General features: G+C 42.1%; 2 protein-coding genes and 1 long non-coding RNA gene across 8 annotated transcripts in view; 1 reads left to right on the top strand and 2 right to left on the bottom strand.

The window, feature by feature from the left end:
• hoxb3a (homeobox B3a) overlaps window positions 1-22124 on the bottom strand; it is a 101873-nt gene that overhangs the window by 49769 nt on the left and 29980 nt on the right. For 3 of the 6 annotated variants that reach the window (XM_088091307.1, XM_088091304.1, XM_088091303.1), the window contains exons 2-3: window positions 15287-15524; window positions 1040-1475 (exon numbers count right to left, since the gene is read on the bottom strand). In XM_088091307.1, the coding sequence (XP_087947433.1) occupies window positions 1040-1475; window positions 15287-15446 (596 nt within the window). In that variant the 5' untranslated portion in view covers window positions 15447-15524. Of the gene's footprint in view, window positions 1-1039; window positions 1476-15286; window positions 15525-15819; window positions 16058-20324; window positions 20441-22124 lie in introns of those variants that run through there. The other 3 variants (XM_088091305.1, XM_088091306.1, XM_042504530.2) reach the window with 3 other exon arrangements.
• hoxb4a (homeobox B4a) lies at window positions 3791-10508 on the bottom strand. Its single transcript, XM_042504574.2, has 2 exons — window positions 7650-10508; window positions 3791-5921 (listed from the first exon to the last, which is right to left on the bottom strand). The coding sequence occupies exons 1-2, from the start codon at window positions 8122-8124 to the stop codon at window positions 5623-5625; spliced, it is 774 nt and encodes a 257-aa protein (XP_042360508.2). The 5' UTR covers window positions 8125-10508; the 3' UTR covers window positions 3791-5622.
• LOC148186418 (uncharacterized) overlaps window positions 13054-22124 on the top strand; it is a 36480-nt gene continuing 27409 nt past the window's right edge. The window contains exon 1 of the long non-coding RNA XR_015779678.1: window positions 13054-13178. This is a non-coding gene — a long non-coding RNA (uncharacterized LOC148186418). The remainder of the gene's footprint in view (window positions 13179-22124) is intronic.

The following is a 22124-nucleotide window of genomic DNA, read 5'->3' as shown; positions in this document are numbered from 1 at the left end:
GGGCTAGATTGATTTCTGAAGGGGTCAAACAGGAGTGAGTGCGCTTTCTGAGGCCCGCTGCTGCTCTGCTCAGCAGATACCAGAGGCCTGAGCGCGCACGGCGACCGGCGATCGTTCGCAGTTCATCTAGAAAGCTTCGCAGATCGTTTGTTTTCGAGGTAAATTGTTTTGGAGCGCAACCGAGAGAGTATCCATTAACCAGCAGCTCCCCCCTGTTCTTTTAATTTTTCTTTTTCAGCCTCCCTCCTCCTTCCCCTGCTGCATCCCTCTCTCCAATTGAGCGCCGTATTATTCATATTCCCACCGCAGTCTCCGTAGCCTGTTTGCACCTGGCCGACACACACACACACACACACACACACACACACACACACACACACACACACACACACACACTCATTAAAAGCTATAGGCCACTGCAACACTTTATAACCACAGAAACAGCCAAGACAAAATGCATAATAACCTTCGGGTGAACCAGGAATTATTCACGTTCTGTCATACATTAGCTGGGGCTTTTCTGAATTTTCTTCAAGTCATATTAGCCTGAATATACAAAGCTTGTGGTTCAGTTGTATCATATGATCACTATAAATTAATATAAACACAATCTGACCAAAAAAAACATCGGTTTCATCATAACAACCCGCCCGAATCCCGTGCCTAAGAGCGCACAATTTAATTTACGCACAGCAGATGGTCAAAAGGCGACAGGCCTCGTGAGTGACAAACAGGCGCAGAAGTGACACCACGGCTGCACAAACTCTGGAGAAAACAGCACATCACAAGTCTGCCACACACACTCGCGGATACACACACTTTCCAACACAAACACGCAACTCCAAAAGTTCAAATCAAAGCCCCCACGGGCCATAAATGCCACCCTTCGCCTGACCTCGCCAAATGCGCAGGGGCAATAAAACCATAAAAACGCCACCGAGCCATCTCTCTCTCTCTCTCTCTCACACACACACACATACACAGGAGCAGCAGAGAAAGACAGAAAAAGGGGACAGAATTAAATTCGCAGGCCTCTTACCTTAGACGCCACTCTGAACGACCTCTGGGCCATCTTGTCCTGCGCCTCGAGGGCTCTCTGACTGGTTTGTTGGACTTTCTTTGGAGGGATTTTCTTCTTTCCAATGACGAAGAAAAAAACTTTTTTTTTCTTATGGTAGGATACTTGTGGGGTGTAAAAAATAGCTTGCTGATGGGTGGGAAAGGGAGGTGTGTGTATGAGTGTTTATGTGTCCATGAGTGTGTGTGTGTGTGTGTGTGTGTGTGTGTGTGTGTGTGTGTGTGTGTGTGTGTGTGTGTGTGTGTGTGTGTGTGTGTGTGTGCGCGCGAGAGAGAGAGAGGGGAGGGAGGAGGGGTGGTGTGGGGGTGTCTTCCAAGACGTCTTCTTTCTCCTCTGTCTGTCTCTCTGTTCCTTGCCCTCTCCCTCTCTCTCCTGGCAGAAGGGGTCTTGTGTGAGGCTGCCGGATGTCAATAGAGAAGAAGGAGATGAAGAAGAAGTGTTTAAAGAAGAACAAAGTGATTAATGATTTTTTTTCTTGTATAATTCTCGCATTTTTCTTGAGGTGCCGTCCCCTTCTGTCCTGTCCAGAAAATAATGGCGGTGAACTTTTTCAGAGGGGTGGGGGCTGAAAGGTGGTGGTGGTTTTGGGGGGCCTGAGGGTGGGCATCCTCACAAAAAAAAATCTGCTCCCATTCACAGAAGCAGCAGAAGGCCCCGGCTGATAAAGGGAGCTAAAACAAGAATGGATTCCTTGGTGGATTTTATTGTGCGCGGTGTCACCCTGCGCGCAAATTCATTTATTTTAACTCGGACTGCATGCGCTCAGGGGCTGTAGGGGTTATTATGGAGGCACATATGTGTGTGTGGATATTGGGGAGGTGGTCTGTTAAGACGCTCTAATATAAAACAATTGGTGTGTGGCGAAAATTAGAGCATCGGGGCACAATTATTACCTTGTTTAAAAAGGAGGCGGTAGTAAACCTCAATATTCACAGTACAAGAATAAAAAATATATGGCTCGTTTTACGCAGCTGGAAATAAATGCAATTTCAGGATGTCACTTTGAAGCAGAAGGGTTAACTCTTTAAAACCTGAGCAAATTGGTTTGACCATTTTCAAAAACCTGGGTAGCAAGCATTGAGCAACTTAACAAGACATGGCCTTAAAACTAAAAATGAGACAGAAATAAACAATGTAATTATAGATATATAATAAATATACATATATTTTTCTGAGAAAAAAAAATCCCTAGAATTTTTTAATTTTCCTCGTATTTCCAACGATTTTTCCAGGTCATTTTCTTGTCACCTTTAACCAATTCCTTGCAATTTGCGGGACAGTTCTTGTCAAGTTGCTCGTTGCCCTTTTTCTCATGTTTTGTGAAGATATCTAACCAGTTTGCTTAGGTTTTAAGGGTTAAATAGATTGTGTAAGGCATCCCAACGCAGCACAAGAAAACTGATGTCGATCCAGATTTCAAGGGGTTAAAATAGATTTTGCACGAAACAATGAAAATGCAGCTTCATCTTGTGTAAGGCTTTTCAATTTTGGCGCAGTGTGTGTGTGTGTGTGTGTGTGTGTGTGTGTGTGTGTGTGTGTGTGTGTGTGTGTGTGTGTGTGTGTGTGTGTGCGTGTGTGTTTTGTGCGCATCTAGGTGTACAGTTTGATAGGAGGGCGGTGTTTTGCGCTGGAGGAGCCTTTCATAAACAGGAAGAAAACAGATAAATGGGCAGAGGGAGTCTCTGTGGCAAGAGGCCCAGGGAGAAATCAACCAACAAGTAATAGGGAATCTTCTCTGGGCCGAGGAATACGAGCGGACCAATTTGGGGGGCACACTTTTTTTGTTTAAAGTTCATCGGGAGGAATGCTATTTTCTCTGCCTCCCCCCCGCTCCTGCTCTATATTTTTCGATACCTGCTCTAAGAAAAGAAAATGAAAATTAATACGAGAGCCGCGCCTTACAAAAGAAGCCATTCGTCTTGTTGATTATCTATTTGGTTGTCAGGGTTTGAGCTATGGCGCCGGCCCGCTCCCTTTTTGTAATATATAAAAAATAAAACACACATGCGCGCACGGAACCGGTCCAGAAAACACCGATTGGAGGAGGGGGGGTGTTGTGCAAAAATTACACTCATTATAGCATTAAAAGAGCACGAAGCGAGAAACTATTTAATGTTTTTTTTTTTTTAGAAAAAAAGAGGAGGAAGGAAAGAAGGGGAGGGGGGTTTCTTACTCTGTGTCGGGCCGGTGCAAGCGCGTCTGAGCAGCCGTTAAATTAACGGGAGAACGGGAGTGAAACGGGGGGACGGTTTGTGATTTAAAACGAGATTACAGGACGTAATGTACCAAGATCACTCATGGCCGGGACAGATTAATCATCGCAGGCTGCTGATTTCTCGAGACAGGTCTCTGTGCAGTTTGTAGGGAAAACCAACACAGGAATTAAATGAAATTATTTATTGTGCGCTTGTGTGCATGTGTGTTTATACGCTTTAAATACATCCTGCATCCGTTAAACGATGAGAAGAGAGATGTTTCACAGCTGCAATGGAGGCAAAACGAAAATTATTTCTTTAATACATTTTAAAACGAACAAAAAATAAAATAAAATCTTGGATTCAAACAGGACGATTTTTACACATACCTGCAAAGCCCTTTTATCTTTCCTCTCTCTTTTTTATTATTTTCTTTTTTTGTTTTAACAATATTTACTGGTGGAAAAAAAGACGACAATAATACTTTTCAGGGAGGAAATAAAAGGATAGAGAATGATCCTTTTTCAGCCATTTATTTAAATTTCTATGAACTATTTACAAATAATAGGAGGGTCGACACTGAGGAGGCATAAGCAAAGAAAGGAGCAACTTACATATTGGAGGAGGCAACACATGTTCAACAACATTGTTATTATTATCATCAATAAACTGATCTTTGGAATGTAAATAAAATAACATCAATTAAACAAAACACTTGCAGAATAAAATATCTAAAAAGAAAGTGTCACAAAGTGACAGAAAAGATAAAGAGGAGGAGCAAAGAGAGAAAAGGAAAAGTGTGCGCGCATTTAATGTGCGGAGACAAAGAGGGAAGAAATAGAAAAATAAATCAACACCATTCAGACATGCAATAGAAGGCTCCTTATTTTTCTGAGTGTCCCTGGCTAGAACAATCGCTTATAATTATATTACAATATTTTAAAAAAAATCCACATACAAGAAATGAATAGCGCTTTTGTAGGTAATAATATTATTAATAATATAACTCGCTACACAATTTCAAAAATATAAAAGCTCGAAAAAGCTGTCACTTCATTAAACGAGCAAAATAAGATGACCCAAAAAATAAAAATATATATATAAGTACAACTGAGGTAATAGGTAGTACATTGTATAGTGCTGCGTTTATAATGTGTTCTGGAGCTGTGTGTACCAGGATTTTGGTTTGGATATTATTAGTGTCCTTTGTTTAGGCAGCTTTATAAACCCTGTAGTGGACAAAAAATGCCTTATTTTATTTTATTTTATTACCTTTATTTCACCTGTATCACCCTGTCAGTCTGTTTCCCTGTATACAACATCACAACATGAACAATCAACGGACCATATAAACGCTCCTTGTCATTCTCAGCAAATAACAGCATAAAGTATTTTTTTACAATCAACACTGAATTTAAAAATAACTATAATTAAAATTTAAAAAGCTATATTTTGTCATGAAACAAACAGAAAAAAACTGAAATAACAACAAATTTTATAATAACAGCAAGACAGAAATAACTGTCATGGTGTCATTTTGGATCATAACGGAGGTTATATTTGATGTTAGAGAGTACTATAAGGACTGTGTGTGTGTGTGTGTGTGTGTGTGTGTGTGTGTGTGTGTGTGTGTGTGTGTGTGTGTCGGGGGGTGTAAGAATACTTCTCTTGACAAAACGAGAGTTCCATTTATTACACGTGCGTGTTTGCGCGGGGTGGGGGGTGGCGGTTTGGTGGGGGGGCGCAGGCGGAGGAGGAGGAGATGGGGGGGTGTAGGGGCGAGGGGTAATGGGCAGAGCCGCGGTTCACCCCTTTGCTTTGTACCCGCAGAGTAAACATGACAAATGGGGCCCGAGTTTGGCATGATTAAAGATGAAAACGAGGATCCATCTTCACCAAAAAAAAAAAAAAAAAAAGTCTCGGGTGAAAAAAAAGCACGCACGCACGCGGGCACATTATCCTCAGCCTACCGCCTTATGCTCTGTCATAAAGAGGAAGAGAGAGGAGTATAAAAAGAGAGAAATATAAAAGGTGGGAGAGAGGGAGCAGACGGACGATGAGGGGAGAAAAGCAAAGAAGCGGCCGCATCATTTTCTCAGTTCTCAGTCTCCTTCTTCGCCTATTTTTGTTCATTTCATATATTTATGAATGGGACAGCTCCCCTCCACCCCTCCCACTCAGAACGTCTATTATAGTGTGTAACATCAGCACAAATCAGGGCCGAGCGGGCAACGACATCCCTCCCTCCCTCCAGAGCAAAGGCGTTATTCCGGTCCAAAGTGCAGGCTCCGGTGGTTACACGTGTGGTTCAGTTTGGGAACCAAGGAGGGCAAAATACTCAGAGCTGGGCTATAGGGGCCCGCTGCGGGTCTGGGAGCCGGTTAGAGCCTGGGAGTTTGTGTTGCTGTTTGTCCCGGAGCGGACCTTGGTGTTGGGCAGCTTGTGGTCTTTCTTCCATTTCATCCTTCGGTTCTGGAACCAGATTTTGATCTGGCGCTCTGACAGGCACAGCGTGTGCGCGATCTCCACCCTGCGCCTGCGCGTCAGGTACCGGTTGTAGTGGAACTCCTTCTCGAGCTCCAGGACCTGCTGGCGCGTGTAGGCTGTCCGCGAGCGCTTCGGCTCACCCCCTGTGTAGTTTGAAGTCACTGCGGGACATCAAAGGAAAGAAATGATCAATGCAACTTTGACCAGAAAGAATACAATAAAATAAAACTGTAAAATGAAATAGAATAGAATAACCACAATACAATCACCTGAAAAATATAGCATACCATTATAATAATTGTAGTAGTAGCAGCAGTAGTAGTAGTAGTAGTAGTAGTAGTAGTAGTAATAATAATAATAATAATAATAATAATGCACTATATAATAGAATATACTGCAACATCATTGTAGAAAAACAGACGAGCGCTTTTAGGACAATATTGACTTGCACTAAAAATATAGTAATAGCAACTGCTTTACATCTCTGTGCTTGTGAGTTCGCGTCAGAGCAGTCTCATGGTATTTATTTATTTATTTATTGCACAATTGAAGACAGCACATCAATCCTCACAGATAAATAAAAATATCAGTTCATTATGAGCATGCAAGGAAAAGAAATAACGCCATGGCCACCGCGGTTGCAGCTCCTGATAGAATACAAAATGGCTGTAACCTTGGCAGAACCTATAATGATTGCAATCTATTTTATCCCACAAGAAATCTTTTTGCCTGTGCTTTCAGATGCAGCTGTTACAGCAGATCTCGTGTATTTCACACCGCAGTTTGCTGCCTACACTTTGCATTTTCACTTGTCAGGTGTCATTTTAGGCCCTGCGGCGGTGTGAATCCTCCCAGCACAGCCAGCCTGACGCTGGTGTCCAAATGTTGTGATTTGAGAGTAAATCGGGGGCCATGGCCACCTTTCCTGACGCTTGAAAAAAAACGTGTTTTGACGCGTTTGCGCACGCACGACCAGGAAAATAAAAATACATAAAAGAACAGCGACGAGCCGAGACGCTACTCCTTCCTTCGCAGATCTTATGCAGCATGGGTGCGCGCATTGTGTGCCTTGTATAAAGTGGCTGGGAATAAAGGTGGTGGTGGGGGGTGCAGCAGCTACAAGACGGTACTGAATGGCCGACCAAAATAGCAAAACCTACAAGCAGCACTTAAAACACGCTGCAGAGGAGTCCGGTGTGACAGGCAGCTATAATTTCAGTGCAAAGGCAAAAAAATGCAGTAAACTTACCGAGTATACAGCCCGGTGGAGTCAATGCATACACGGTGACTTTACAAAAGTGGCATTTTGTCGCCCCGCGAACACGCGCCCCGGTTATCCCAATGCGCAATAGGCTGCCAGTCTATTAGAACATTACAGAGAAGCCATAATAGACTGGAGCTATTCGCTTTTACATTAGTGTTTTACGGCCGGCTCCATAAACATGAATATTTCAGCTGCCATAAAACTTTCCCTCCCCTGGAACAACGAGTGGGGAAGGAAGGCTCGACAGAGTAAAGTACACCGTTTATACAACCCCACCACTTAAAATCAAATTACCAAAGCATAAAAGCTAACTTATGGGCTCGGTCTGAGTTGTCATAAGGCGAGGAATTAGAGCAGACGAGCCTGAGATCGGACTTCAAAAGGCGCCTCGGCGGAGAGGTGTAATAAAAATTTATGGAGGGTGTAATTATATTGGCCCTGCAAACAGACGATCGTAAATCTTGACCCAAGGGCTACTCTTCTACTTCTTAGAGAAAACAGGGAGGGGAAGCGGTAGATTTAGGACGGTGGACACCTAGCTGACTGCATGGCAGGCACAAAGGCGCAGCGAGAGAGAGAGCGAGAGAGGGGGAGAGGGAGGAAGAAGTTTGCATGCAGCACTTACCGATGTTTACATGGACTTTCTTCATCCACGGGTACACGACGGGGTCCTTGCGAGTGCTCGTAGGGGACGAAGTGCTTTGGCTGTGGGGCGTTTGGCCGCAAGACGCGGGCGGAGGCGGGCTGGGTGTCACCGACTCGCAGCGGTGGCTCAGCTCCGGGACGGGGGTGGTCTGCAGCCCGACCGGGGGGAGGACGTGACCTCGAGGGGACATCACCACCGAGGCGGGCTGCCCCGGACGCTGGCACTGCGTGTAGGGCGGCTCGGCGCGCTGGTGGTGGTGGCTCTGGTGCTGTGGGTGGTGTTGTTGATGGTGGTGGTAGAGAGAGTCCGACTGGAAGGCAGCAGCCTCCTGCCTCTGGGAGCTGTAATAGTCCGGAGAGTGGCTGGGCAGATAGTCGCTCTGTGAGTACTCCTCGCACGGTGGGAACTTCGGGTCCACATAGTTGGAGTTGATCAAATAGGAGCTCATGGCCATTAATTTCAGTCTTTTTGTGGAATTGCACCTACTCGGAAAATATATAACTAAAATTTATATCTCATCCCTTTACTCTTCGGTTATTCCTGTTCCGTTGAACCCTCCTACTTTTCTGTCAAGTGAACAAAGTTAAGAAGCCACGTGACGAGAGGCGGCCAATGGCACGCGCCCTGAACGAAGCCCGGATAAGGAAATGGGATTAAGCATATACACGGCCCCCGCACGCGCATCATCATATGGCCTCGGTTTGTGGGCATTCACAGTCTTACAATACTCCCCCCTTTCTCCCTTTCCCCTCCTCGTGCCCGCTTCTCTCTCCATATCTCTCCGCCACATGTCGGCACGCATGCCGTCCTAAGCAGCCAGAGAATCACAACAATAACAAAGCGCGTCTGACGGGCTGAAAACACATTCCGGTCCTGCAGGAGGACACACACGAGAGTACAGTATGACAAGTCCTCTCTTATTGCAAACTCTCCCCCTGTTACGCGTCTGGCTGCAACTTCAAAAAAGAAAGAAAAAAACAGAAGGAAAGTGCTCGGGGGGATTTAAAGTGGCGCCTGCACCACTCCGTGTATATATATTTGGTGTGTGTATGGACGTGATTGCCAAAGCCCCTTCTCTCTCTCTCTCTCTCTCTGTCTTTTAAATCGCTAATAACGCGGAGTGGGAGAGTGGCCTGGCTGCGTCGCCACCCAGCAGCAGCACCGTGTCAGAGATAAATCTGGCTTGTTTAGGATCGATAGAAAATTCATCAACTAATTCAGGTTACACGGCCTTCTAAATCACCAGCAGACCTTTGCATTAGGGACGAGAATCCAGCACCGGTTCCCTCTTTTTTGTTACTCCAACAGGCGCCACATTTAACTCCCTCTGCATGGTAATTCGGCCTCAGCCGGGGTCGCCTTTTGCCTTGCATGAATAAAGAGGATATATTTCCCTCCACTTTTCCGATATTAACATCACTGGCATAGTAAGTCCATATGCCCCCCATTCAGACTGCGGGTCTGCTTTTTGCCCTTGAGCCGTGCATTACTGAACAGAGATACATAGCGCTTTGTTTTTCCTCCTAAAGGAAATTCATCTCCCCAACCATGACCCGCTCACGCGAGCTGCCACAGACTTTCATAGCTTTGTTTCAAACACCAACACGCTACCACGTAACACAATCTAACTACTGGCACTTTCTTGCTGTTATAAACAGACACAAAACACAGTAAAACAGGGTCTTAAACCTGAATTACGCAGCGTAAAAACGCACAGAAACTAGACAGCACACTGCATTTGAGGAAATCATTTCCCAGCATTCTAACTTAATACGTTTGATAAATTCTAGTAAACGTGCTTGCAACAAATCCTACATGAGTCAAACAAGACACAAAACACCACAAACAGAAGGATAAACCTGCATTACGCAGCGTAAAAACGCACAAGAGCAAGACAGCACACTACATCTTAGGAAAGTATACATTTCTCAGCATTCTCATATAACATGTTTGGTAAATTCTAGTAAATGTGCTTGGAACAATTCCCAATTCCGTCAAAAAAAGACACAAAACACCGCAAACAGGGGATAGCCCTGCATTACGCTGCGTAAAGACGCAACGAAACTCCACACTTTACTGCATACGACATTCTAAAGAAAATTATACATTTACCAGCATTCTTAACCATTTTACAGTAAATTCATCTAAATCTGCTTCCAACGTGCGTTCAACAATACAAAAGACTTAAGTGTGCAACAAAACACGAAACACTGCGGTGAACAGACATTTCCCCAATCAAAAGGAAGAGCTGTGTACTTTCTCTGGAGTTATCAGAGGAACGAAAGGTGCGCGCACACACACATACACACACAGGCAAGATGATGGAGATATCCAAGTCCTTTGTTTCGAGAAAATTGACTGTCTCTAAATCGAAACCTTACGCCCCCCTCACCCACACACACTCATACCCAACCCCCCAATACGCCTTCCTAGATGAACAGTAAAGTCGACCGCATCATTTTTCAAACAGGACAAATAATAAATAAAAAGAGTCTAATTCCACCTGGAGTTGGCCTTTAAAACTCAGAGGCGATTTGATGATCGAAAAAAACGTACAAAACTTGGATTGAGTTTTCATCACTCTGGCGGAGAGCAGAGCCACAATAAGGTGCTTCAAAATAACTAATATATATATATAAGTCCTAATATAAATACATGTGTCTCCATGTCGATAAGAAAATTTAAAATAGTGTTTTATTAACCTTTCAAGCTCCAGTTTTACAGATTCAAATATAAAGCAGTGACCCATAATGCCCAATAACCCAATAATAGCTTAAAAAAAAAAAAAAAAAAGAAAAAAAGGCCTCTCCGCTCTCTGTGCGTTGGATCCATCGCTGCCGTCGTGTATAAATCCACTATATACTCCCCTAGAAGCGAATTTGTGATTGTTAAAATGATTTTTACACAAATCCGGATCTACAGGGTAGATATAGAAGACAGCGGCTCTCTGGAGGAAACAGGGTTACACCGTCGATAGACTTTTATTGCTTTCATAAACTCCCTGTCATAACCACACTGGAATATTTTCATCCGTCTGTACTGTTTCTGACCCCTGACCTCCTCGCTGCTGGTGGGGGATCTGGGAAATGAAGTTATAATGCTGTAATACTTCCGGTGAGTTAAGGGTGAAGATCAGATAGCTCAATGAAACAAGGACATAAAAATGAAAATGTTTGCTTTTTTTTCTTGTACACAGTCAGTAAAATTTGACGAAGAGGAGGAGGACGGGTGGGCACGAAGCGGCATTACAGTCCCGTTTGAACGATCTTTCTAAACGCAACTTTTAATAGAAAACTGAAAAAATCGTGTAAACAAAAATAAAGGCCTAGATTTTATTAAGTGTGCATTGTCTTTTTTTATTGGTTATTGGTATTTGTTGCGATTTTGCAATGATGAATGAGAGTAAACATGCATATTATGCCCCGGAAAATGGTAAATATAATTTACTATTGCACAATAATGTTATTTTAATATAATGCCGTGAAGGGAAGAACTGGCCTCTGTAAGTGATCGTTTATTTTTGAATCTCCTTTTTGAAAAAATCAGAAAAAAATCCCTTGGAAAATTTGGAAAAGATTCTTACTTTATAAAACGAATATTTTATGAAAAATCAAAATATTCCATCCACGTAAATAAACACGCAGCATTTAATCAAAAGTACAGTTGTAATGATCTAAAGGACAAGGAAAAGTAAAAAAAAAAAAAAAAAGGGTTGGCAGCCCCAACCGTGCACCGTTTTAACAGAATGAACACAATTAAATGAAGAAAAGACAAATCGCTTGGCACGGGGAAACACCGTCCTATCAAAATGGTTCTGAATGATTCGACTGAAGAATGGATGGAGCCATGAATAAATGAATAAATGTCCCTTCACTATGCTAAATGAATTGCAGTCTGTCTCCAAAACTCTGATTCAACTGAATTAAAAAGAAATCTGACCTAACCGCACGCCAGGGCCTGCACTTTATAATCTTTCTTTCTTTTGTTCTTTATTTCTTTCGAAATAAACAAATGAAATTATTATTCAAACAAAATTTAAAAGTATTTAGCCTTAAACTGGTTCACCTTTTACATCATATTTTTGTGCATATCATATCAAATTGATAGACTTTATGCAAGCGTTTTAAAGCTCCTGGTGCTTTTTTTCCACTGCTATATTCTCCATGTAATTTCTATCTGCTCCTGAGCTGCTCCCACATTGATTTTGTGACACTGACACTCCCTGCCTGCTGCAGGCAATATTGCTGTTCTCCGTTTCCTCAAAAAGTTACTCATACATCACTGGACCGGACAACAAAAGCCAAGAGCACGGAGACTCTTCAGACTGGTGGGAGAGGCACCGCCATCCTGCTGCTGATATGCATCGATTCTACACATCACTGTTTTAATTTAGTCCGAAAATTTAAAAAAAAAAAAAAAAAAAGCTTCTATTCTATTCTATTCTATTCTATTGTGTGCTGCAGGTGTGGGCGTATCTCTGTCACCTTGACCTCTCAGGTAGCCCCGGGGTATCTCAGGTATCGATCAAGGTGTGTTGAGTCTGACTGCGGCACTTCCCTTCTCTCTGTCAAGTTTGTCAGCAGCAACCATTCAGTTGAGCTCATTGTTTCCGGCTACAGGTAGAGGTCATTGTGCTACCCAAAAGAGCCACACACACTCAGATTTATTTGGATTTTAGAAAAAGAGATTTATTATTATTATTTTTGCCCCCAGATTTATATTAGTTATAGTGGGATGTAATATCAATGGCATAAGACAAGAATCTCTGATGACACTAACTGCAGCTGTTGGATTTATTAATTTAAATATAATTAAATAATTTCAAAACAAGCAGTTTAACTGAAATTTAACATTACAAGTAGTTTTACATCATTCATAATATTATCAGTAATATTAGAGTGAATATTACAATCCTAACCTGTCCTGCCCTAGCTGAAAAACCAGACCATCCTGTTTACACACACACACACACACACACACACACACACACACACACACACACACACGCAGTGCACTGGAGTCAGCTCAAAGAGTAAAAGAATAATAAAACAGGCCTCCTCTGCTGTAACATTTCGCTGTAATATCAGCACATGTTTCACTGAGAGGCACAGAGAGGATGACATACGGCGGGATACAGTAAGAGGAAAAGGTCAGCGAATCTGGATTTAAACATGTGCCTTTTATTGCGGGTCAATTCCGTTTACAGCTCAAACACCATCAGGCTCAAACGGTAACTTCCCGGAGGTTGAAAGGTTTTTGGAGGGAGGAGGAGGGGGTGGAATAAAAAGCAATAAAATATTCAGGCAGCGGAAGACAGCCGGGGTGAATAAATAACTTAAAAGTCCCTCTCACAATTTACGACCTTTTTAACAAGTTTGTCCGATCGGCGGCTCACACACCAACTCAGTTGTTGTTGGCAAAGCTGCTGAAAAAAGTGAGGCTCTCTGTTTCTACTGCTAGGCCTACGGCACATTGGGATTACTTTGACTAAAATGGAATTATTTTAAGGTAAGATTTCATTGTTTGTATCGCACGGGGTCTATTTATAATGAGGGGATAAAAAGTGAGGTTTTTAAATGAAAAGTAAAAGGCTTCTACAAAGAAGTAAAAAGCTTATTATTAGAGAATAATCATGCGTCAAAATAATATCCTAAATATTTCAAATAAACAAATAGAAATAAAAACACAAAAATTCCATAACTTTTTTTAATGGCGGGCCTGCACGGTTAAGCCACGATGACAAAATTAAAATGAACATATAGAAGGGTTAAACAGTCTCATTGTCTGCAGCGACCCTCTTGTCAGTGTTCTGAAATATTACCGAGCAGGGGAGAAAAAAAAAAAAAGCTTGAGGGACAACGACGAAGAAGAGGAGAAATGGTTTTTGCTCCTTTGTGCGGTTTGAAAAATAAAACGAGCTCCATTCTCCTGGTTATTGTTATGCAAAGAGTCGGACAGAGAGGAAAAATGAAGTGCTGCAGAGGCCTGTCCCTCCGAATGGAGAGGATTCATCTAAAGGTGTTTTCTGATATATGCATTGTGTGGGAGCTCGGTTCTGAATATGTCACTATAACTTTCTTTTTCTACACACAGAAACCAAACGACATGTATTTCTCTGCATTGCAAGCTAAACAGGCCCTCTCCGTCTTTTTAGAGTTGAACACAAAATTAAAATACATTAAAAATAGATCTATACTCAAAGCTTCCACATCTCCATTGTTAATGCCTGAAGACGCACATAAACAATCCTAAAATTAAACCAGCGGCATGTTTCCACTGGCTGGTGAACACGGAGCGGGTGTGCGCAGCATTAGCGCAGCATTTGCATTGATGGAGGAGCACAAACGATGAACAGAAACAAATGCTCCCTGTAGACTCGGAGCATTTGATTCCACAGCCGGCTTATAATCAAAGAAGCAGCACATTAGCAATCAGTAGAGGAAAACAAACAGCTGAAACCACTGGCGCTCTTCTGCAGGCTCGTGTTGCCCGACATGCTTTTTATACACCATGTGCAAGAAAAGCCCACACATCTGGATGGAAACTGATAAAACCGCAGCAATGCTCATGCAGAGAAACCACTGCAAACAATCTCTGTGCATTTCCCCCTCTCTTTATTCCCATGGAGTTCAATCATGCCATATGTGGGACATTACCAATGGATTTATTTATCACGATTGTATCTATTTATTTGTAATTTTGTTGTTGTTTGTTGTGTGTAATTTGTACATTTTAAGACACAAACAATATTTAACAAAGAAGCTATCTTTTTGAAATATGGTTCAGAATTGAAATTAAGACCAGGGGAGAGAAAGTTGTCCAGCATGACCTTTAACTTCTCACTGGCCACGACCTCGCCTTCACCCCTAGTAGCAATATATTGGTGATAGTGTGTGTGTGTGTGTGTGTGTGTGTGTGTGTGTGTGTGTGTGTGTGTGTGTGTGTGTGTGTAATTTTTTCCCCACTCTCCCCTCAAAAGTAAAAAATAAAAAAAAGCTGCAGAAATTAGCTGCATCTTTCTATCAATCTATCTATCTATCTATCTATCTATCTGATAATGTTCACTGGCCTTTGAACGCATCATATAATACCAAAGCCTAAATTATTGCTAAAATGTTTTAAGTGCCCCCGGAAGTCCCACAGCCCCCACGAGACTTAATTAGTCTGGCTAATTAACCAGCATGATGGTGAAGGTGCAGTGAAGGACGAGGATCTTGCAAAGAAGAAACATAGTTCAAATACCAACGGTGTCGCGTGCACAGTCTATAATCGATCAAATATGAATCGATAAAGTCATTAAAGCGGAAACAGGAGCAAGAGGAGGAAGAAGAGGAGGATGGGGGGAGGAGGGGGTTCTGCGGCAGTGACTGCAACACGTGGTCTCCCCCCTTCCTCCCAGCATGTGGGCAAAGCACCTGCCACACACACCCACACACACGTTACGGCCAAGCAAGCGGGCGCACACACACTCACACACACTCTCTCTCTCTCTCTCTCTCTCTCTCTCTCTCACACACACACACACACACACACACACACACACACACACACACACACACAACCATATGCAAATGAGGCAGCTTCCTCTTCTACATTTCTATTTTTTGTGTACTCACCCCTCTGGAGCGCACGGATCCGCCTCTCGTGCCAGGCGTCGTCGTCACATAACCATTTTCCTCCTGATCTCAGTATGAACATTTCTTTTTCCTCTTCTTTACATCCCAAACAGATCGACAGCTGCGTCTTTCCCCCTTTTTCTCTCCACAGAGAAGCCATTCGCACCTCCGTGCCGGGTCTCCCTCTTCTTCCTCCGACGCTACAGGTTTTTGACCTCTTCGGGATTCTTCGCTGTATCTTAAAAAAAAGAAAAGAAAAAAAGAAAAGTCGCTGTCATTTCCGCGGAAGCCCCCGCTCACATGTGGACACGCACACGCGTAAAGACGCACAGGCTCCCGTCTCCGGTAAAGTGTAAACATGAACCGAAAGCTTTGAACAACCGGAATAATTTAGTTAGAGCTATTTAACGGTGATAATCCAGCGGGGAACAAAGGCAACGCGTCACCGTAAAGATGCGACACCAGCACCGGGAGCTCCGTGCGTAAAAGCCAAAGCAAATCGGCGTCAAATGCTAAAGGAAAACCCCCCTCACCGGTGGCCATTCCCCGTGTTTCCCGGTGTCAGAGCGAGCAGTTTGGGGCTGAGGGTGACCGAGCAGGGCTGCTGTGGAGACTGTGGGCTCTTTAAGGCATTAAGTGTTGTGTGTGTGTGCACGGACTCAAGTTTTCAAATTAATCTGCCAGTTTGGCACACTCTTTGTTTAACGGGCGAGGCGTGTCACTCCGCGTCCCCGGTACACATTTTAATATTGGTGAGACGCGCTGACCTCCCGTTCACCCCGAGTCTCCCTCCCTCCCCCCTCCCCTTTCCACACCCTTTTAGCCATTTCCACCTCTCTCTCACTCCCTTCTCTCCTCTTTCTGTCATTTTGTTCTCCCTCTCTCTCCCTCTCCGTCATACTACATTGAGTTGGAGTCATTACTTTGAAGAAAAATGGTCAGTGGATGTGAGAGAAGGAGGGGGGGGGTCTCTTTCTTTCTCTCACACAGAGATTTTTCTTTTCTCCCAGGATCATTTCTCCCTTTCCTTTTGTTGTATAAATATAAATGACACCGCCGCGCACGCTGACATGTGAACCCGCAGTGTAACCGCGCCATCACTTCACAGTCTTACACGCGGATATTTGGTCGAAACAAATGTGTTGTGTTGCAGCTTAGTTCGTATAAACCTTTTTAGTGCGTTTAGAGATCAGACGCAGGAGTATCAGGTGGATTTATATTGATGTTATTCGACTCTCTGCAGCCCGCCGATGGATTTTTATCGAGTTAACTGCAGCCATATGTCCACACTTATCCCTGCTCATTTCACTACTATTACTTTTCTTATATTTCCACATTTTATCATGACGGCAACACAAAGCAGATGTGTAGCCTTTTACTGTTTCTGATGTTCCATTTTAGGCTACATGACGGGGAATTCTAATTTTACTTCATGCAATATTAGCTGTTTCAGAAGTGCCATGCACGCGCAGCGAGGTACAGAATGTTTAAACGCACTGCCAGTAGCTTCACGTTTTGACAAACAGAGATAATGAATTGGTTGAACTCAGGATGAACCTCTGGAGAAAGACGGAATTTGTAATGTAGTTATTCAGCCATTACCTTTCTGATGTGTGTGTGTGTGTGTGGGGGGGGGGGGCAACCCTTTTTTTTGGGTAGGTTTTTTTTTTTTTTTTTTGCCTCTTTAGAGCTCTAATAACACGCGTCCAGTTGCTACTGAAGGGGAACTGAAACCAAACAATTGGGAATACAAAATTGATTTTCTTATTATTTGTGTTCTAATAACATCAAACAGGTTCACAGCAAGTTCGGTTATTATATTAGCGATTAAAAATGGATATTCATCAAACCGAAATTGGGTTCTGTTTCAGATAACTAGTAATGTTATGATTATTTCCCCAACATCTGGCTAAGTTTGTGCAAATACCCCCTGATATAAACATGCTAAACATGCTGCTAGTTTTTGTGTGTTTGTTGTTTTTAACCAGCAGCTCCATTAATATTTGTGCTGTTGTTATTTAACGGGAGCTGAGATCAAGGTAAGAGTTCAGGTTGTTTGTCTCTTTGTTTGACGTCAAACCACATTAAACAGCTTCACAACAAGTTTAGTTATTCAATGGTGATCTAAAACAAAACAACAAAACAAAACAAAAACAGATAGACAGAGATATAAATCAATCCAAAATTTTGCTCTGTTTCAGATGACAACTAATTTTCTGATTATTTACCCCACATCTGGCTAACAGTGTTTTAATATACTCAAGCTATACAAGCTAAACATGTTGCCTGTTTTTTGTTTGTTTGTGTCTTTTAAAACAGCATAGCTTCATTATTATGTATCCTGTTGTTATTCAACAAGAGTTTAACAATTGGGATTTTTTCTCATTGATTTGGGTCAAATGAACCAAAGAGGCTCAGCTATGACAAGTTTGGTTAATCTTATGGTTATCTAAAAAAAGAGAAATAAAATAAAAATTAAAAAAAGAGGTTTTTATCAACCCAAATTTGGGTTCTGTTTCAGAAGATTAGTAATTTTTACTATTAATTTCCTCACATCTGGCTAAGTGTGTAAGTTTTTTTCTACAGCAAAACCTGTTGAATCCTCACAATTGGTTAGCTGTCAAAATACCAAAAAGCTATGCTTTATAATAATATCTATATCTCAAGCTATAATTCACAGCAATATCTACTGCTGTTCCACTTTAACAAGGCAGAAATAAAAAGAGAAAGACAGAAAGCAAACAGAGGGATGGACAGCGGAGAAAAATGGTTTCAGGCTCATTCTTCTTCGCTCGAAAAGTAAACGAGGCCAGACATTAATCTTGCAGTGGAAAAATCAGATAAGGAGAGTAATATTTTGCGGATGGTGCGCGAGATAAGAGTTTATTTTTGACAGGGCCCTGCAGATAAGGCTGAGGAGAGGAAGAGCTCTGCTTTGCTAAACTCCCTCTCTCCAAAATGGGCTGGAGGAAATATAAATAGCTGTTAGCTCTAAACATAAAACCACCACTTTACAGCCACTAAACTCTGGCACACATACACACACACACACACACACACACACACACACACACACACACAAACACACAAACACACACATACTATTTTCAACATGATACATTATTAACCAGCTCATTACATTTACAGAAATATTATTGCATCTGGACATATCATAGGTACACTGAAAAAAATAACTATTTGTTTGAAAATTAAAAAAGTCAGTGTCCCAGCTGCCTGAAATGTTTAAGTTGACTGAATCTGAGAAAACAAGTTGAATTATTTAAAAATTAGCTCATCTTCTCAAATTCAGTCAAATTCTAAGGCAGCCTGGACACTAACTTTAAGTTCAATACAGGGTGTTTTTATTGTTGTCAGTAATCACTGTGAGGTAACATGTTGTTTTAATGAATCGATTGTTAAATGGCAGCAAGTTAGGTTTTACATTTGTGTATTAACAGCTGTTGCCAAAGAAAATATAATGCAATAAATTAGGTTGAAGTGCAAAAGATTTGCTTCTATTTGAGTATCTTTTTCAGTCCAAACCTCATTAATCACACTATGAATTCTGACAAGTTCATCTTATTCCAAATATCCCTGGAAACCAATTGCCTTGGAAAAAAAACAAACAATAAATATAGCTGTTAATCTTAATTCATGTTTGTTTTTGTATCCAATTGTTAAGTCTAATCAAAATGTAACTGTATTTACTGAATTCTGTGATGTTGCAACGTAAAACTGACAAGAAGAATTACCTTGTTTTTCCAAGTGTTAGCAACATCAGCAAACCAGTTTATTCTGACTTAACTTGATAGTCACAAAGAGGATTTTACTAAGGGTGAAGCTGGGAGATCTGTAAGTTCTGCATGTTTAAGAAAATACTAATATGACTGACTTTGCAAACAGCAGAATACAGATATATAGTGCAGAAAAACTGGTTTACTGAAATTCACTGTTCAAAGATTGATTTAATAAACTTGTCATTTCAAGTTGCAATGTCAAAAATTAAGTGAATATAACTATACTGCATTTTAAGTAAGCTTAACAATTTCATATAATATAAGACTGTTGGTTATATTTACTTAATTTTTTTTCAAGGCTATCAGTTCCCATATTGTTTTAAGAAAGGTCATCTCTTCAGATTTCACAATGCAAAACCAGTTTTGCGGTAAAGGTTATAGCTCAATAATAAAATGTGCTACCTGCCCCCCCATTCTTTTCATTTTAGTGGAGTCCTTTGCTTCACCTCAGTCGTGTCAGACTGGATAATAATCATCTTTGAAAAGAAAGTGACTCCATATGAAATACAAATGTTAGCTAGTGTGAACAAAATGTGTAGCCAAACACCTGCACCCCCCCCCCAGACATCCCCCTCCCACCCACCTCCATGTCACCGAATACCTTCCGCCCTCCCACCACCACCTTCAACCCCTCCATTTTTCCTCTCTTTCTTCTCCCTTCATCTCTCTCTCAGTACACTGCGGCGGCGGGAGGAGCTCTGCCTTTGTTACCGGGGAAGGGAAGGGGAGGTCAGGCCTTCACCTCTCCTTTGCCTCCTGCTATCATTTCTCTCATCTGTACCCTCTCTCCCTACCTCTGCTCCTCTAACTCCCCCCTCCCACCATCTTTTTCTTTTTTTGCCTTTGACATACAGCAATGGGTCTGGAGCGGAGGGAGTGAGGAGAGGCGAGGGCGGAACTCACGCACGACGGTGAACTTTTGACCCTTTAACTCCGTGAACCTTCCTGCTAGAGGCTGACTATTAGCTCGGACATCCAGGCCGGCTGCTCGGCTAGCCTCCGGCAGGAAGACAGGAGGAGATACGAACAGAGAGAAAGAAACACAGACAGTGTCCCGGCTTTAATTCACTTACTCTCTCGGGCGCTGTCCAGTTTTTAGCTTCAGAGTTAGCTTGTTGCTATCTTTCAGTCTCAAGGAGGCAGAACTTAATCGACAGCGCCTCCTTAAGATGGCGTTTTTTTTTTACCTTCCCCTCCGTACCGTCCACCCAAAGAGACGCTCGTGTGTCGTGTACACTCACCATTAATCACGTGCAGAACACGGCGACAGTTGTGACAGTTGTGTATTTTAACAGCGAGGCAGAGACCGGGGGGTTGTTACAGGTTATCGACGGTTAAGATTCAAAAGGACCCGGGGCGCGCGCGTACTGCTGGGAGTGCGCGAGGGAGGAACAGAGCCGGGCGCGAGAGGGGGGCTCGAGCGCTGCTTTCTCGCTGTCCTTCTGGTCTGAAGCGGGCTCTGGTGGCTGCACGAGAGAGCTGCATTCTGTGGGAAAATAGATAATCCCCCCTGGAAGCGTGGACGTGCGAGGAGAATAAACTGAAATATGGATAACAATTATTCATTGTTGTTTTGAGGCCACACAGAAGACAGGAAGTGGCGCAAAAATGTTGATTTGAAATGTTATCGAGAGCTATAAGTGCTTTAAGGTACAGAACATACTACTGTTTCTACAGCAGACACAACAACAACAACTAAGTAGTAGCCTATCGGTGGCGGTAGTATTTGTACTAAGTATTAATAATACTAGTAGACTACTAAAGATGTTCTTTTGTATTTTTTTTTAAGTTTAATTGCGTTGCAACAAATTCCACGACATATTTGGTGTTCTTCTAATTCAGAATCGTTTATTAGAAGTAATGACGAAAACATCTCAAATTTTCCTGTCTTTATTTTATAATTATGGGGTAATGATATTATCATGATTTAATATGACCACTTCTTTTGGCCCATTATATGACCAGAAATGATTTCTGCTCACAGACAAAAGCTTATGCCTACGGTGAATTTTTGTGGGGCTGCCAGATTATAATTTTACCTTTTTTTTTCAATTTATGTTACAAACTATTCTAAATTATTATTATCCTTTAAGTAGACCACTTGTCTGGTGACCTTAAATTATTGTCTTTTTCGTTCTTATACAAACTTAAAAAACGACTAAATAATAATAATATCATCATCATTACTAGTAGAAGTAGTAGTAGACAGAAGGTGTTGTTTAAATTGACAGTAACACTTTATAAATGTTGCGTATGGTGCATACGCGTATTACTTTATTATCACCTATCTGCCTAAATTTTATGTCACAAACGCCCGAATAGAAAACGTACATAAAAATAACCTATTTTTTCTTATCAGTCTTGAACCAGTATTTACTCCAGGCTATTGTATATCTTTTAGTTACCCAGGCTTATATATGAGCATGGAATAATCTGAAAAATAAACATAAGAGTCGTCAGACCCATGACCCGGGTAACTTTAAATATTTGCAAGGTTATCGGCTTGTCATAAGCCATCGCCAAGGCAAACAAACTCCATTCTGCTATTATCCAGAGTGTGTTCTCAAAGCGGCGCACAGAGAACTTTTATTGACTGCAAACAATTTCAAAGGAACAATCCGATCCAGGTTTAATTTCGAGGATTTAACACTGATATAAAAGTGTGTGTGTGTCACACCTTTTCACCCTAATCTGTACATTTTTTTTCTCTACATATGTTGTATCGATCTTGTTCGTAATACCATTATTTTTGGTTGTTGGCTTGGTTAAAAAGCCGCTGTGTAATTACGCGGGCAGCCTGGTTTAAATGAGGAAGTTTTCAGTTGGTCTGAGGTAAACAGCCCACTCTCCTGACCCGGAAGTGGGAAACAGTAACAGATAAATAAAAGCAGCCACTTGTTAATTCCTCTCCCCCGCCATGCTGTTGATGTATCCGTACAAACACACACACACACACACACACACACACACACACACACACACACACACACACACACTGCGCATCGGGGGTACTAAGGTGCTGCATGCCCATCTTCACTCCC

This window comes from Plectropomus leopardus, chromosome 18, assembly GCF_026936395.1.
Source record: "Plectropomus leopardus strain MGB_pleo_1.0 chromosome 18, ASM2693639v1, whole genome shotgun sequence".
Lineage (NCBI taxonomy): Eukaryota > Metazoa > Chordata > Actinopteri > Perciformes > Serranidae > Plectropomus > Plectropomus leopardus.
This window is presented reverse-complemented; position numbering and strand designations above follow the sequence as displayed.